At 40.6% G+C, this 16,988-nt stretch overlaps 1 protein-coding gene across 10 annotated transcripts in view; it reads left to right on the top strand.

Moving 5' to 3' along the window:
* CELF2 (CUGBP Elav-like family member 2) overlaps window positions 1-16,988 on the top strand; it is a 374,192-nt gene that overhangs the window by 295,963 nt on the left and 61,241 nt on the right. For all 10 annotated transcript variants that reach the window (XM_065626864.1, XM_065626865.1, XM_065626873.1 and 7 more), the window contains 2 exons: window positions 4,569-4,617; window positions 13,374-13,508. In XM_065626864.1, coding sequence (XP_065482936.1) covers window positions 4,569-4,617; window positions 13,374-13,508 — 184 coding nt within the window. The remainder of the gene's footprint in view (window positions 1-4,568; window positions 4,618-13,373; window positions 13,509-16,988) is intronic.

Here is a 16,988-nt window from a genome sequence, read left to right on the forward strand (position 1 = left end):
GGGCACCTGAATTTCACGGACTCAACACAGCTGCAGCAAATTGAGCCCATCAGCTCCTTCATCTTCACTGAAAGGCATTTCCTGCTTTTTAATCACCAAAGTCCTCTGTAAGACAAACATACTCTCATATATAACAAAATACCTCTTATTAAACCAACCGATACAGATCATTTAGAGCGTTGACTGCCTCAGCCTACAAACTTTGCTTCACTTGCAGAAATCACTGCTCGCAGGAAGTCTTTAGCGTACCTAGAACATCTGAGTGCCCATTTCTCTTCAGAAAATGATGGAAGGCAGGTGCCTGAAAGCTTTTCCACCAAATATGCTGACAACACTGAAATGAGATTTAAGCAATTGCTGGTGACGCGGTGGTGACTTAGAGCGTGCCAATCCCATGCTTGGCCATGCCTGGAGACAGTTCTTCCCCATTCGCCCGTAGCATTCTGGGCTTAAGTTTACACCTGATTTGAAGCATCCCCTGACTAAATAAAACAAGCCATAAGCTGATCGCGTCATGCAATGTGCAAGCACACAATAGTAATCACAGCTAATGACTCTGCTAAATGCTAGGCTGCACACACCTCCTTGTTTGGTGTTTGTTTTGTATACAGAAGGTAACATCGCCTGAATAACGAGCATGCCAAGTTACAGATGGGGTTGTGGAATCATATTTGACAGCCGATTAGAGTAATCTGACAGAAATGATGACTTAATCACCACGACAGACTCCAAATTCCCAGATAGAATTCCACCCAGGTTAATCTAATTTCCTTGCAATATTTTTGCCAGAAATAAGACTCTTAGCCGGCTTGTTTTCTCCCATGCAGATGTCACATGGCTTTGACAAGAATGTAAATAGATAGCATTACTATTGTCAAAAAGATGACTTTGAGGCTCTAAAGCTGGAGAGGATGCATGCCTTTGAGAGGTTTTTGCGTTGCTCTGCTGTGATTTTTTCTCTAATGAAGTTGTATTTACATGCGGTGTACTCAGGATGTACTCAGGAAAAAGAGGGTGAAAAAAAGATGTCACTAGTCAATCGTAATTCTAGGCTATGGCTTGGTCCTGCTGCTACCCTCGACATAGCCAGCGGCCAGATTCTCATCGGTTTCAGGGTGATTTTCAGGATTGCGTGTTTGACAGCTGTTTCTTCCCCTTGTTGGTTCCTGTGGATCACCTCAGCACCGCTGTTTGGGATGCACCCAAGGAGCAGTGGTGATGTGCCTGGCCTCGGGCTTTGCGTGGCCTCCGTGACAGCGCAGGCAGTGGATGGAGCCTCCACTTTGCTGCCAGCGCTGCCGCAAGGCACCGTGAAACCTTGGGCAAGAGGCATTTGCCTCCTCTTGGTTGTAAAACAGTGGTGATGGTGTTTTTGGAAACATACGGGTAGAGAGCGCTTATAGGAAAGGTAGCTCGTGCCATTACTGGCTGCACAACTGCATCTCATAGAGTTCTCTAAAATATTGTCAAGGAGAGGTTATTCCTTACAGCCTGTTCTCCAGCCTGGTTTCAATATCCCCATGCGCAGTGCTTGCTGGGGGAAGCTGCCCACACTCCAAAAGAACTTGCCTGAGCTGCATTGTTCTTTTTTACTATAACGTCTGTGCACAGGATGATGTTAATGTCTATATATTTCTACTGCAGTTACTTTTCTCTATCCTAACTATTTATTAATTACAACTGTGCATTCATAAATACTGTATTTTTCTAAGCAAAGCTTTCTTCAAGCACAGAAGAAAATGTTTCCTGTTTTTCTGTGTGACAACATGACATACTGAGAAATCACTTACCTTGAGATCCATAAGTGTATGGCTTTGTGATGTATAGCTACAATAACAGCTTTCTGATAACACATGAAATCCTTCATTTCGGTAGATGACATGATTCTAGTGGGTGGCATCTAATTTGAAACAGGTTTATATCATCTATAATCTTTTGGAGGGCCTCACAAAGCACAGCTATTTTATTATTTTATAGCCTGCAGTTATACAAGCAAGATATAAAACGCACAGATTATTTTCTCTTTTGCTCATCGTAGAGTGAAACGATAGTACCTATTTAGCCTTTCTCTCTGCCCCTTTAATTTTCTTATTCACTGCACACTTCTTTGAGATTCATTCTTTTCTTTTTTACACTTACTTTTAAATATTTTATGGGCAGAGAGCTTATAATATGTATTGTCACGGCAGTTGTCTCTAGAGGTCAGCAATGAGTTTAATAATGAGATGCGAACCAGTGACTCCGTAAAACCCATTTCAGGTTATAAATGGCATGTTTTATTGAATCTAGTGTTAAAGGTTGTTAACGTATCAATTGGTGATGGTCAGGGTTAAACAAGCTTCAACACGAGCCCTCTCATGTTAGGAAACTGTCAGTAATGTATTTTTCCACCTTCATCTTTGCCGAAGCCATGTTTGTGTATTGCATCCATTTTACCATGGGTATTCTGTGCTTTAAACCCTCTAGGCCCGATCTGAGTCTTTCATTAGTTTTGCACCGATAGAGTTTTGTCAAGCACGATGGCATCACTCCTGACTTTGGCTTGCTGGTGCGAAGAGAATTTGAATCATGTTTTTTTAGCTGGAACCTTTGAAATCAGGTCAAAACCCAAATGAAGCATCTCGTTAAATCTTGCCTCTTGCTTTGCCAACATATAAGATTACTGACTTAATGAACTTGGGGTAATTACGCATAACAAAAGAGGATGATTTCTGATGTGTAACTGTGTGTGTCGGGTAACACTGATCTTTATATTGTGACAGTGGGGCTGCAAAAATAACTTCTAATGAATCTGGTCTGAAGTCGTCTTCTCTGGTTCAGGCAGTTTGAAAAGAGAAAGGGTTTTAACATTGTTAGAATTGCCTTTATTCAAAATATCCCCGCTTAGGAACATAAAATGCAGCTAGACAGAACGATAGATTCTCTGTCTGCGTAAGGTCTGGATTTGGGTGGGGTTTCTATAACCTGCATATTCCAAAATTTACAATACTCAATTTTTTTTCCTCTGTTTTCTCGCCGATCTTGCTCTGCAGAGACATCGATACCTGCAATGGACTCATGGAGCAAGTTACATCTTTTTTCCTCTTTCACTTTTTGCTTGCTGAGTGGACATGCTGCATCACATTCCCATGAATTTAAAGTCTCCAGTAGTGCCCAATGTACTGTTGATGCCAGGATAAATGTTAAGCGCTCATTAAAGAACATAGAGTACAATAGAACTTCCCTTTTTTCTATAAATTAGATCGAATAAGAGTGGTGGCAGACAAGTGCTGGGCTATTAAAGTCCATTTGGGAAACAAATGATTCAAAGAGGACAGAATTGTTAAAACTGAAGCAAATTTATGCATCCTAGTGACTACATCCACCTTATGGCTTTGCCTTTTCCTTAGGGCACAGTGGGGAGCTTTGCAAGCCGTACAAGAAATGCATTGATTTGCAGGGCTGGAGAGAGTTCTGGACTAAGAGTAAATCTTAGGGAAAAATTCACTGCAATATTTTCTAAAGAATCTAGCAACTGTGTCCTCGGAGGTTAAGTGACTCCAAAAGCGATGCAGATTTGGTTTTCTGTGCTGCTTTGAAAGCACATTTGATAAGAGTACATGGATCTTCTCTCCTGCTCAGCTGTTTTTGTTTCCCAAAGTTTGCCATAATAGTCTTTTATAAAGAAACAGAGCTGCCTCTGACATTTTCAGGCAAGACTCAGTCCTGCTGCACTGAAAAATTATACAAAAGGAGCATAGATTTTTACGCGCTCATGTGAAATTGTGAGGAATTGCTGAGGAGAGAAAAGGCAGTGGCCTGTTTCTGCCGGAAGGTTTGTGCAGTCTAATCCCAGCAATTCTGCAGAGCCCTATGGAAGAAAATAAGAGTGGATGTTTTTCGGGGAGGTTAAATATCTCCCACATTGAATGGATGGAGGAAGAGGTTGAAAAGGAAAAAGTATTAGGAGTTTTATGGAAGCCAGGATTGTGCCGTGTTGTAATGGAAGTTTTATGAATGAATGTATAATGTATTTAAAGAAAAAAAAAAAAAGAAAGAAATGATGAAATACTAACCTGTTATAGGAAGCGCAAGCCTCTTCCTCTCCAGTCCTAAAAGAATCAGCACATGTTTTTTTAATTACAAGCAAAGTTCATTTGTCAAACTCAACTCCTCTAAGTATGCTTGAAATGCTTGCTAGCTCTTAAATTACTTGAAAATTCCATCTCAGTTTTGGTAGTGGTTGAGCTCAAGGAAAAAAAATGTTGGTAAAACAGAAACCAAGCACGCCATCAAATAATGAGGGCTGTAACTTTAGAGGTCTTCTGAAACTAGATACAGCAAATTAAAGTTTTATATGAGCCCTGTGGGCCCAATGCTCTATTTTTTTTTTATTTTCCTGGTTATAAAATGCTCCTTTACCATTTTATTTTTTCTTAAAAGCCTATAATATAGCATTATTTTGAATTTATATAATTTCAAGATATTTAATATTAATCATGTATCTTTTTAGGCCTTCATTAAAAACACGATTCTTGAGTTCTTATGACTGTCCAACCTGCCTTACTCTTTTTCATTTTTGTTTTTAGATGCATCATCCTATTCAGATGAAACCTGCAGATAGTGAAAAGTCAAATGGTATGTGTTTAATTTATTTTTACTTAATTGTGACACTGTCTAAACTAAAGCAAACACAACATTGCAAGGGTTTTTACTTTACTCCTTGTGTGGTGAAAATGATACGAGGCAGTTTCCCTCCACCTGACATGTTGGAGAAGATGTTGACCTGCTCTGAACTCCCGTTTATGCTCTGCTTTAAAGAAGGAAGGAAATGTTCTGAAAAACAGTCTTGCTGTATGTCACGGCCTGCTTCGTTACATACGTCTCTCCCTTGTGTTCTCCTAACAGTAAAGTGATGCAGGAGCGCCTGCAACTGATAAGATGGAGATGAAATTTTAATGGTGAAAAGAAAAAAAAAAAAAGAAAAACAAGACATAAAAAACATTCCCATGTTAGAAAACCGTGTAAGCAGCTGACGAGCCTTAAACATTTGCCTAAACTTCCTTTTTGTGGAATGATGCTGTTCTGAATCTGAGCCAAATTTAGGTTTAATCATGTGCTTGGTTCTGAACTGGGAAACCCACCTTGCAGCTCTCTGTATACTTATTCCTCTCTATGATTGTAGAATGAATGTTATAATGACAGTGATACCCACTCAGAATACTAGGGTACTGCCTAAGTGGATGTATATGACATGCAAAATAGACGGCATGCTAAATCTATTAAACATGCCAGGTTTGTATATTCAAGGAAATAAGATAATCGGATGGTAACGCAGCCTGGCTGTGTGTGATTCTTTAAAAATATATACATGTGTATATTTTGCCCTTTGATTTGTTCCTGTAATTTTCTAAAATATATGTTAAAGATATCATCTGCCTTCTTAGATTGCAAGAGCTTCATTTTCCCATAAGGCCCACATAATCAGAGCTGGTTCCTCCAACAGGCATCTTTGCACCTCATTAATTAGTAATCAGGGCAGAAGCCGTGCACTTAGAGATCTACATACCTGCAAATGTAAATTATGATTGGGCTCTAAATCTCTCCGCAAGGCTTTTTTAAGTCGTCTTTTTTTTTTTTTTTTTTTTTTGCTAATTGTAGTGCATCCCATTTTCAGGCTTCTCCAAGGATTATTAAGTTTGGAAGGAAATTAAAACTTCACATTGCGTTAGCTTTCCTATTATGAAAATTTTCAAAATAAAATTTGAGCCGTCACCCATTTGTAAGGGAGTGGCGTTCTCTCTCCTGGGTTGAGTTTTAGCGGTGATTTTTTGCCTTTTTTGAATGCTCAGAAGAGAGGCCAAGGCGCCTGCATGGGCAGGAGGACCAAACTTTTCAATCCAAACTCTACTTCTCAGTATTTATTGTGCTTGCAGTGGGCAAAATTTTCTCTTAGGTACAGGAATATTGGCCTGGACTCTCTGAACTAAGTATATCCTCTACGGGTTCTTCTTTCAAAGCTAAATTTTGCCTCAGGTTCCTTGACAAACTAGAAAAATAAGAGGCGATGGGCCAAAATATACTCCCAGTGAGTTACTTGTTCATTGCCAGAAGTTTTTTCTTCCTAAAGGAGATTGAACATATTGGCAAAGCGCTATGGGGAATTGTGCAAATTCCGTCTTGCTCTGCAAATAGCACCTGCTTGGAAATCAGGGTAGGTTAGCTCCTCACTGCTGCTGTTAGACCAGGGTTATCTGCATGATACTCATGTCTGCACCACCAGAACACTCGCTTATTTTCTTCCACCTATTCCTATCAGGAAAATCACAAGGGATTGTGGGGTTTTTTGCTTTTTTTTCCTTTCTTTTCTTTGCATTTTGATGAAAATGCATTGAAAGATCAGAGGTTGCAACTGGCAAATTAAAAACCTTTTTAAATTTAGACTCCTGGAGGCTGTAGGTACTTCTGGTAGGCATGATCTGGGGTTGGTGAACTCTTATTTTTTAAAGACTAGGGAAACAGAAGGCAAACTAATACCATGATGAGGGTACCAATGGTACAGTTCTTTGGAAAGATGGAGCGTAGGTGTGGAATCTATGGAGGAGGTGAGAGCTTGGAAGCAGCTTGGAGAGCCAAAAAGGGAAAGAACAGCAGCATGGGGGATGCGGAGGCCTGTTTGGCACATGTTTCCCATATGCTTCAGGCTATCCATCTGAGGAGGTATATTATCTATGCCAACAGCAAATTGCAAACTGTACCTCTTCAACCAGATTGGTAAGTTCAAAGGGGAAAAGAAAGCAAGCATGCCAACGCATCTTAGTTTTAATGATCCATGGTGTTTGAGCTTTTGAGGAATACTTGAAACCCTTTGATTTCTGAGTTGTGGGAGGATCCCACTCCATTTTATAGGTAAAGTGGTGTTTCTCAAGTTTCAAAGAGGTTAAAGAAGTTCTCTTGGTCAAAATTTCCAGATACCTTGTGGAAAGATACGTGTGAGAGGTTGAACACTCATTACATTCTTCCGAGCTTGCACGCATTTATGAAAGACTGAGACACCTGTTGAAATGACACAGGGAGGAAGGAGAGGTCCCCTCATTCATCTTATAGAGATTTTCAAAGAGCAGTATTTGCTGTGTAATAAGATGTCCCCTCCCCATCTTAAGTTCCTTGCAAAAGCTTTTGAATGAGCATCGAAGCCCAGGAGTACCAGGATGAAATGCTCCTCCTTCTCCATCACTGTTCCTGTCGTTAGATGTACACAGAACTTCAGAAACCTGTCCCTTGGCACAAAAGGCCAAGCTCGTCTCGTGGAAACTGGGAGACGGATACAGAAGAGGCACCTCCTGCACACATTTGACTAAGTGCCTGGGCACTTCTGCAGGATTAGAACTTTATTAGTAACCTGAAGTTCTCTTTTATTCTGGGTAGGAACTGGGTGGCTGATAGATCTATGCAATCATTTCTGTTCCTTCCCTGTGTACAACAGCTCATGTGTCTGAGTGATCCCTCTGCTCGTGCAGATGAAGCAAAGATTAATTTCTTCTACCAAGCTTCTAGCAGCTAGAGTTGATGGGGAAAGGCTTGCCTTTAGATATAATTAATTTGTCTACCTGGGAGGATTCTGAAAAGACTTTTTTTGTTGAGAAATATGACATCCCTGAAAGACTTTCAGATGATGAATTTCGTAGTGTGCCCTGGTCTGATCACCCATTAGGTCTCATCTGACCACCTTTATATTGCTAGGTGGTTATTTTAACCTATCTACAAAGTTTTGGTTAAGGAATACCTGCCAGAAAAGCATGGTTAAAGACTTTGAAAGCCCCACCATTCCTAGATTCATCTTGACTGTTAATCGCTCACAATATTTGTCTGTTTAAGAATATTTTCCCTTTTTCAAACAAAGGGAGTTCTTTCACTGTAATGCCAAAAAACACATAAACACACGCTTGACTCTAAGTTGTCTGTTGGCCATTAAGATGCTGCAGTTTAATAAGTACTTAAATGTGTCTTGGATCAGGATTTGAATACAGTCAATACTTTAAGGCACATATCCTGCATACAGTATGCTCTTAAATAGATCAAAGCATCACCACTTCAGGAAAAATGACAAAATTCTCTATTTTTAAAAAAAAAAAAAAGCTGTGGTAGCTGAGTTATCTTATAATTTTTATTTATCTATTTTATTGGTGAAAACTTGAAAAAATAATTTTGAAATTCTAAGTGGCACAACTTTGCTGATTTGGAGGGAGTAATTAAATGCCATATGTTAGCACTAACACATAGAAAAGTTGATAATTAATGCAGGCAGCTCCACATCCAGGTGTGACTTTGACAGATTGTATGCAAGAGTTTTTCACAGTCTTACAAATAGACATAAAAAGTCTGTTTTCCCCCTTTCCCTTCTGGATGAAAAAATAATAGACAGATAGATAGATAGATAGATAGATAGATAGATAGATACATACATACATACATACATACATACATACATACATAATCAACTATTTCTTGATTTGCTCAAAAGAGAAGGCAACTTCTGGATGGAAAATGCATTCTTTAACTGACTGGACTCCTCGAAAGTGTATAATAGCAGGAAATAATTTTGATTTTTCAGGACAATTTTTGGAGTCTAAAAGAGAGAAAAGGAAAGTTTGTTGAATCTTCAGGGAAATTTCCCATGATTATTACAGGGTTTAATTCTTTTGTAGCATACAGAAAATAATCTCTACTCCTTTATTCTCCTGGGTTAGCACAAGCAATCTAATACAGCCTCCAAGAAGTGCTCATTACTGAGGCAAATTGAGTAAAGCTAAAAAATTAGACCCTTCAGGATGTTATTCTGCAAGTTGGATGTAGTGCTGTCAGAGGCAGGAGACTCGATTTGAAAAAATCTTCCCCCAGCAGAGGCAGACTTCATCTCAGATAACTTTTGATGGCTAACGTAGCATTCTAGATTCCAACACAATACCTTGGCACCCATGATGGCAATTGTAGAGCTTGTCTTGATGGAGTTACAAAAACAAGGAGTCACATGGAAAAGATGAGGCATAATGGGTACAAGTTACTTCTGGGGAGATTCTGATTGGACACAAGAGGGAAAATTTTTCATTATGAGAACAATCAGCCATTGGAATAATCTCCCCAGGGAAGTGGCAGATTCCCCAACACTGGACACTTTTAAGATTAAGCTGGACAGGGTGCTGGGCTATTTGGTATAGACCGTGCTCTTGCCATGACAGGTTGGACCAGATGATCCATGTGGTCCCTTCCAAGCTGGTATTCTATGGTTCTGTGAACATCTTGTCCCATTTTAAAAGAGGTATCTGCACCTCGTCACAGAGGGTTCCTGCATTTGGACAAGATTTCCACCCCGAATCCAGCAGGCTTAGCACTGGATGTGCCACACTAACTACCCTGGCAGCAGAGCTAACCTGCATTTGTAACATGTTTGGATGGATTAGAGGTGAACCCTATAATTAATTAATCAAGATACTGTGCAGTTTCACACCTTCCTTCATGTAACTACAATTTCAGGCCTTGTTTGTTGTGACCTTCCAGCTGCTTCTGCTCCATCAATGAGGGCTACTCAGCTACCCCGTCCTACTAGCTGCTTATGAATGGTTGTATCTACTTCATGCCCCCAGAGTGGTGCAAAACAGCCAGAAAGTACAATTAGCCCTAGAATCGAGGTTCAGAAATGATGATATCTAATGCTTACCACAAAAAATTCATTCATTTTCTGGATTTTGAATGATTGAAACCTACCCCTAGTGTGGGAGAAAGAATTATCAAGCAGCAGTGAAATGCTTACGAGATATGTGCACACAGGTGCTGACCCTGTTGTCAATCCCCCAGCCTTCTCCTTTGCCTACTGTCATTGCCCGAAGCACTCATAGATCCCAAGCTTTGTCCAGTGCCTCAGAGCTCATTTATTCTTCCTGCCTCTGCAGCTGGAGCTCAGGACATCTACGTGGTATCATGATGACCAAGTTTTGGGAGTTGGCTGGAGGGTAACAGCCCTGTCTACTGTCAGTAGTGGGGGAGAGACTCCCATGAAACAAGCCATCCTGTCTTGCTGGGAGAGGTGAAATCAGTCACTCTTTGGAGGAGCTGGCCTCTTGGCATTGACAACAGCCAATCAATAATAGTTTAGCTGAGGCTAAAACTGGACACCTGTAGATGATTAAAGTTAGGCAAGATGGCTTTAGACTGCCACCCTTTCTCCGACCAGGTAGCACCTTTCCCAGTCTCAGTGCTTTGTTGAGTTACATGTTTTTAACGTTGGGCTCCTCATTTTACAGTCTTTGGGAGCAACCCAACGTGCACAGGCCAATCCTCAGGCTTGGCTCATCAAAAGGGAATTTTGCTAACCTCTATATATGTTTGACCCATACTTGCAGTCTGTTGTCTATTTGATTCTCCAAACGTGCCTCCATGGCAGGTAAGAATTCATTTCGGAAAGAAAGGAGAGAAGTGGCTGATCAAAAATGCAGAAACAAATCCAGACAGCCAGTCTTAAAGAGGTGAAAAAGCCTTCCTTTCTCTGCATGAGAATATATCGTTAAAAACTCTTTCAGGCTAATCATATCAGATGTTCTATCAGATGGATTGAAAACATGTCATTTTGATCCTGACAATTGGCCCTTTAAATGTTTTCTTAATGCTGGGCCCCTAGCCAAAAAAAAAGAATAACCATTTTCTTAAGCCTCAACACTGATCAGCACTGACTAATATCAGTGAATGCAGAGCACGTCATCATATCAATATGTTTTCTGTACTCTGAGCATTCTTTGTGAATTCTGCATTTTTAAGATGTACAGTACACAGGAGCTAGATGTTTAATTTACTATAAAATCACCCTCAAGCTGAAAACCTGCAAATCATGTTAGTTAAATGGCATATTTATAGGTTTACTAGCGAAACTGAAGGGGGCCGGTGGGGAGTTTGTCATCTGCTACTCTTTGGAAAATTAAAATAAAGCTTTCCTGTCGGCATCTCCTTTCTTTTGAATCTCTGTGTGAATCTCTTTGGTTTGGGTCTTTGTCCTTGCACCTAAGGAGGACCCGAGGGACTTCCTTTGGGATGGCATTACGGGCATTTGTATAATTCAGCCAGCAGCTGTTTTTAGGAGGCTTAGGATCCAGTCACCCTTAGGGTAGACCTGCACACTGTATTTCAAGCCTAAAATCAACCCAAATTTAAACTGGCTGGTACCAGCTGATGCACAGGCAGAAGTTAAGAGGTTTGTAACACAGAGCAGAAGGCAAAGCTTGAGCCCCTGCTTGGCATCAAGGCTTCCCCCAGCCTGACCTCGGTTTGTGCTACGGAGAAATTCATAAGCAGCAGCCTATGGTCCCTTTCCTGCACCCTGACCTTAGTGTGTGGCTATTGTTGAGAGGACAGGCTGGCCAGGGACCTTCCTCATAGAGATTACTCAAGGCAATACAGGAATTGTAAGCAGCCAAGTTACCAGCATCCTTCACCAGCAAAAGTCACTGCCTAGATTCTCCTTGTGGCTGTCAACAAGGCAATTCAGCTTTACCATCCTTAAAATAATTATTAGCAGCAAAAAGACCAAATATATATTACGAATCAGATGTAAAATTTAATCGTAAGACACAAATATATATATACACATATTATATATATATAAATCCCAACTTGCAAGTCTTATTTGCAGTCCTGCATGTTCAGCTCCTGATCTGCGTATAACCAGCTCATCCCATGCATTCATCATTTGTTAACCCTTTCCAGAGGGTTAACCTGCATGTGGAACCTCTTCAGTATAAAGTGTGAATGAAAAAAATGAGTTTTGAGGAATCTCTGCTGAGGAAAACTTCTCCTGGGTGTTAAATTCACACCAGTTTTCCTGCAAGCTTGTAGAGCGAGAAGCTGGGATTGTAGGGACGTGTCTCTGTTTTAGATTCTGAAAAATGCACTGTCTTGGTACTTGCTTGTATAAAAGCTACAAATACTTCTTAAAGTCAGCAATTCTAAAGAAAAAATTACTTCAAACACCTCTCATGATTGATAAACATGAACCTTCTCTTTTTATTGTTGGGATTATTAAATGCACTTAAAGTGTTGAAGCATAACACAAATAAAATCCTATGAAAATAGACACAGTTTCTTCTTCCTCAGCTGCAATTTATTCCATTTGACAAACTCGTATTAATACAGGAGAGAGAGTTGGGGAGCAAGTGAAGATTTTTTTTTTTTGTAAGCCCAGTAATGAAAATACTTCATTACAAAAATAATTTGCACAATAATAGAAATAAGTAAGTGCACTGCAGACTCTCTGGAGTAAAGCTTTCCTTCTCTCTTTGCTTCCCCACAAACTCTGACAGTCTGCTCATTAACAGTGAATTGGATTTACATGCCATTTCCAGAGAAGAAGAAAGCACTGGTGTATATACTGTATAATAAGCACTTAGATTTTGGTTTAATATAGATGGGAGGGTGCGTTCACATTTTTAAGTCTTTCCAGGGTGAATTAAGTTTTGATGATTTTTTTCATTTCTGACAAGGGTCCACAGCTTTAGACCTGTAAATCTGAGTTTGATTAACAGGACTGCATGTGTCTTGCTGCAGTAGTGTAGCTTTTGCTGATTTGGGTGACAATGCAGACAGGAAATATTCTCCCAGTAATTCAGGTAAAGCACCTTTTTCATGGTTTTTTGCAAACTCAGCATCATTACGAATCAAAAGGTTTGGCTCTGGGAAAGCATTATGCAGCCTCCTTGTTAAAGTGATGCCCTAGAAGATGCCTTGTGTCCTCTTGGAGGGGAGAGGGCTGTGGCAGTCTGAAAAAAAGCAGGAAAATTTAATGCATTCTTTTTCCAGAGCAGTTGTTACACATCTGCCTTTCGAGTGCCACGCATTAAGTTGGTTGAAATTGAAAGCTCAGATAGGAGCCGCTCTCTCAAAACATTTCTCGGGAATATTTTTCATTAACTCATATCATTACGTGCACAATCCCTTCTTCACCCTCAGCCCTGTCATGATTTCTTTCATACATTAGGGAGGTGAGGGAATTTATCGGAATTAAAATCTATGCACAAATATCTTTAAAAGTCTCTCTTAGAGGATGCTTTTCTTCTCATCCGCCATGATGGGGAGGCATATGCAGAATGACTAAGGCAGCCAATTAATATGTTATATAAACAGCAAGCACCACTAGAAAAAGGAGAGAGAAAAAGAAAAACGAGAGATTTGGGGTGGGGGGAGGAAGGGGGGGAAGGGAGGTTGTAAGTATAAAGTGTTTGCCTTAGGACTTGTCTTCAGTTACAGAGCCAGACTCACATGACTGGAGCTTGGTTTGATGTGGTAATGAAGCATTGATCACAGGAAAAAGATGAAATGGCCTTTGCTCATTCATTATTTTTATCTTCTAGCTGTGGAAGACAGAAAATTGTTCATAGGAATGGTTTCGAAGAAGTGTAATGAGAATGATATCAGGGTGATGTTTTCTCCGTTTGGCCAGATAGAAGAATGCCGAATCCTTCGGGGACCGGACGGGCTGAGCAGAGGTGAGTGTGCAGTCTGTAAAGTCTCTTTCCTTAAGTGCTAATTGGGAGCTATATGTCACAACCAAGGTAGGCATAGCCGCTGTCTGCAGCTAGAGGTTACGCTGTAATACGTCCCACGTGATGAAGGTGTCCACATGAACTTTTCACAGTGACTGAAATTATCACCTCTTATTTCCAGTGTCAGAAAGGTCTCGGCACCAACATATTAACTTGTGTTATCGCCCTGTTTGTCAGCTGGAAAGGTTCCTTTGCACCCTGAGAAAACACCCTCAGTTTTCTGCTCTCACAAAATCAAAGATCCTTCCTTGACCCCATTTCTGCTCTGTAGCACAAGGCCAAAAAAAAATAAAAAGAACTGTAAACGAGTGCTTGAAGGCATATAGGGTCACGGGAACTGGCCCACGTTGTAGCACGATCTCCTCCATTCCTGTGTTTTCTACAACTATATGCAAAACATAGCTCTGCTGTAACTCAGAAACAAAGAGATTAGCTTGAACCTGAGATGTTTGCCTGGACAAAACTTTGCAAAAAGAGCTTTTAAATCTTGTGCCTCTATCACAACCCAAAAAGCAGGGCAGAGTGTTAAGCAGCACCATCAAGAGTGGTCAAGCGGCTGAGCTGAACTTTGGAAATGAAGTGCAGCACAGACTTCAATAGCCAGTGATCCCTTTTGAGTGCAAAAGTGCCTTTTCGGTAAGGCCCTCTGAAAATGTATTGAAGAAAAATAAATGTATATTGATGACCCAGCCTGCAGACTAACTCCGTGGTATATGGACCTGAAATTATTCTCAGAGCATGAACTTTCTCAAAAAGTGAGTGCCAGGTGGTGCTGAGTGGAAAAGAAAATAATGTTAGTCCCGTCTGTCAGTGGGGAAGGATGCTGTGGTAGTAGCCATGGCCATTTAACAGCATGAGCAGTAATTTTAAGTGTGAAGCTGTGAAAACATCACTTCTGTTTCTATAGAAAAAAAAAAAGACATAGAAAGCACAGTTTATGCATTTTATTACATTTTCAAAAGGCACAGAAAAAATAATAGTACCCATTTTGCATTTAGATATAGGTATAGGTATAGATTTTTTCTTTACTTTTGGATCTACTTGTTTCCGGTAGGCTACAGGATCTGCAGTATTTTATGCAATAATTTGTACGTGGGAATTTTTGTTTTGTGTGCAACCCATCTTCTTTAAAATGCCTAAAAATTTCAGCAGTGCGAGTCGCAGGTATTCCTATATTTCATGGCGCTGCTTGAAAGCACTTACTATACTACTTCTGAATAATAAGGACTTGTTGAAAGACACACTGACAGTAAATAAGGAACCCCAAGAAAGTCACATTTATGCCTCCTTAGTCTGCAACCCTAAAACTTTTTGGACTGGGAGTGGACCCTTCAGGCAAGGAGAGCCTCAGGATCATGGCTTTTGCCTTGGGAAGACTAAGGGAAAGCTCTGAGGTTGGTTCCTGCAGCTCAGCAATGAATGTTAACTGATGGAGTTGAGTGCTGTCATTATTCGTCTAGACCCAACATTGCGGCAAAACAAATATTTCCGATTTTCACTTATTTCACTTTGTAAGTAGCACAGGGAAGGGGTGATGGAAGACACAAGTGGGAAAGGAACCAAGTAACTGCTGAAATAACAAGATCTGGGCTCAGATGTTTTGAGCCCCAAAAGGATTTAATTGACTCCTCAGCATCACTCAACAGAGAAATGGATCTTTCCTGAGATCCATAGAAATCCCACTGTGTACTTGCTTTTAGTCAACAGGCATTGGGCATAGTACAAGCATAGAAAAGATAATTATGAAATCCAACAGCGTAGGTAAGGGTGATGGGGTAGTTTTGTTCTGCCGTAAATAGCAATCTCACGATAATCAGAAGCTGAGGTTTTTAAGCCGTGTCACCAGGGTACCAGGCAGGGCAGTGCTGGCCAGCAGAGCCACAAAGTTAATGTGCTGCACTCTCCTCCTGGAGCCTGAAGATCTCAGCCCAGGTAGGTCACACACCAGTGGTTGTAGCAGAGCTGTATCCTTTCTGCCACTCGGGTTTATTTCGGTCACAATCACGACTGATATTCTATCATGCCCTCATGCATCATGCCTTGTTAGACTTGAATTGCTTTCTACACACCCGTGTTCACACTTGAAAATGAGTTCAGCTGTGCCAACCGGGTTTTCAGGCAGATGTTTATCAGCTTCACAAAACCACCACTCCATGAGAGAAGGCAAAGTGTTGGGAAAATGGTTGGTATTGCAGTTGAAATGAAAAGGGCTAAGGGAGATTTGCAGTGGAGAGAGCTTGGCTGAAAAAGCACAGGGTGAAAAGCTGCTACACTAAAGCAAGAGGGAGAATTTATACAGTTAAATGTTTGTAATGAGTTCCAATACTTAACAAGCTTTAATTCATGTTGCCATTTCCAAGATGTGAGTTCCCTTTACCACAAACAGTATTTGTTTTCCCAGCACCCGTCTGGATGTGCTCCCCTCCCAGACACAGAGGAGTGAATGAAAAATAGTCCCTGTCTTAGGAAAACGCTGTCCTCGCCATGCCAGAGCCTTCGGGAACTCACAGTGCTCACAGCAGTGAGCTGGAAATATGCTCCAATAAACTCTGTTTGGCATCTCTTTTCAATTGCATAACAAGTGCACATCATGGGATCTCAGGCAAAAGAGCTTGAAAAGTATGTTCATTGGTATTTATGCCAACTTTTGAGCTTTCTTGAAGAGTTCAGGCAAACAACCAGCAGATAGATGCAAGGAATAGCTCCAGGTTACACTGCTCAGTAGAACAGTTTTGGTTTGTGCTGCCTTTTTTTTTTTTTCCTTAATAAAGATTAAAAAGCTTTCAGTTGACTTTTAGGCCACGTCTATGCTACAACAGCAACCGCACCGCTAGTACGGTAGGAGTCTGTTGTCAGCCCATGGGCAGGGTGTAGAGCACCCCATGGCTCCCACTGCAAGGAGAAATCCCCTCCTGTGGCACCAAGGGGAAGCGAAACACTTTGTGATGAGTGTGATGTAGGTGCTAAGATAAATAGAGAGAGGGAGAGAGATTGAATTGGTTGTTTCTGTTGTGGTTTCTAGCCAAGAGTTAACAGAACTTTATTAAAGTCACACCCATTGCTGTCACTACTGATAATGGACCATCAGCATTTCCGCTCCAAATTCCTATTGTCAGCTGTTTGAAATTCACCTGTAAAACTAGACTGAAATAATGACAAAAAGCTCCAGTGGTGCAGCAGCATACTTTAAAGAAGCTAAGATTTTTTTTTTTCCTTGACTCTTTTTTTTTTCCCTACTATTATTCATTCCTGCATTGTTGTTTATATCTGTAACTTGTTATATTCTGGCCAGCTACAAGAAATAGTGAGCAACCAAAAGGCCTTCTGAAGGCTCTGGGATAGGCCCTGTGAAATTAGTTGGCTGGCAGAGAGTAATTCCTAGCTGTGAAAAGTATTGAAAAATAAAAATACCCTGTTGGCTGT

This window comes from Caloenas nicobarica, chromosome 1, assembly GCF_036013445.1.
Source record: "Caloenas nicobarica isolate bCalNic1 chromosome 1, bCalNic1.hap1, whole genome shotgun sequence".
NCBI lineage: Eukaryota > Metazoa > Chordata > Aves > Columbiformes > Columbidae > Caloenas > Caloenas nicobarica.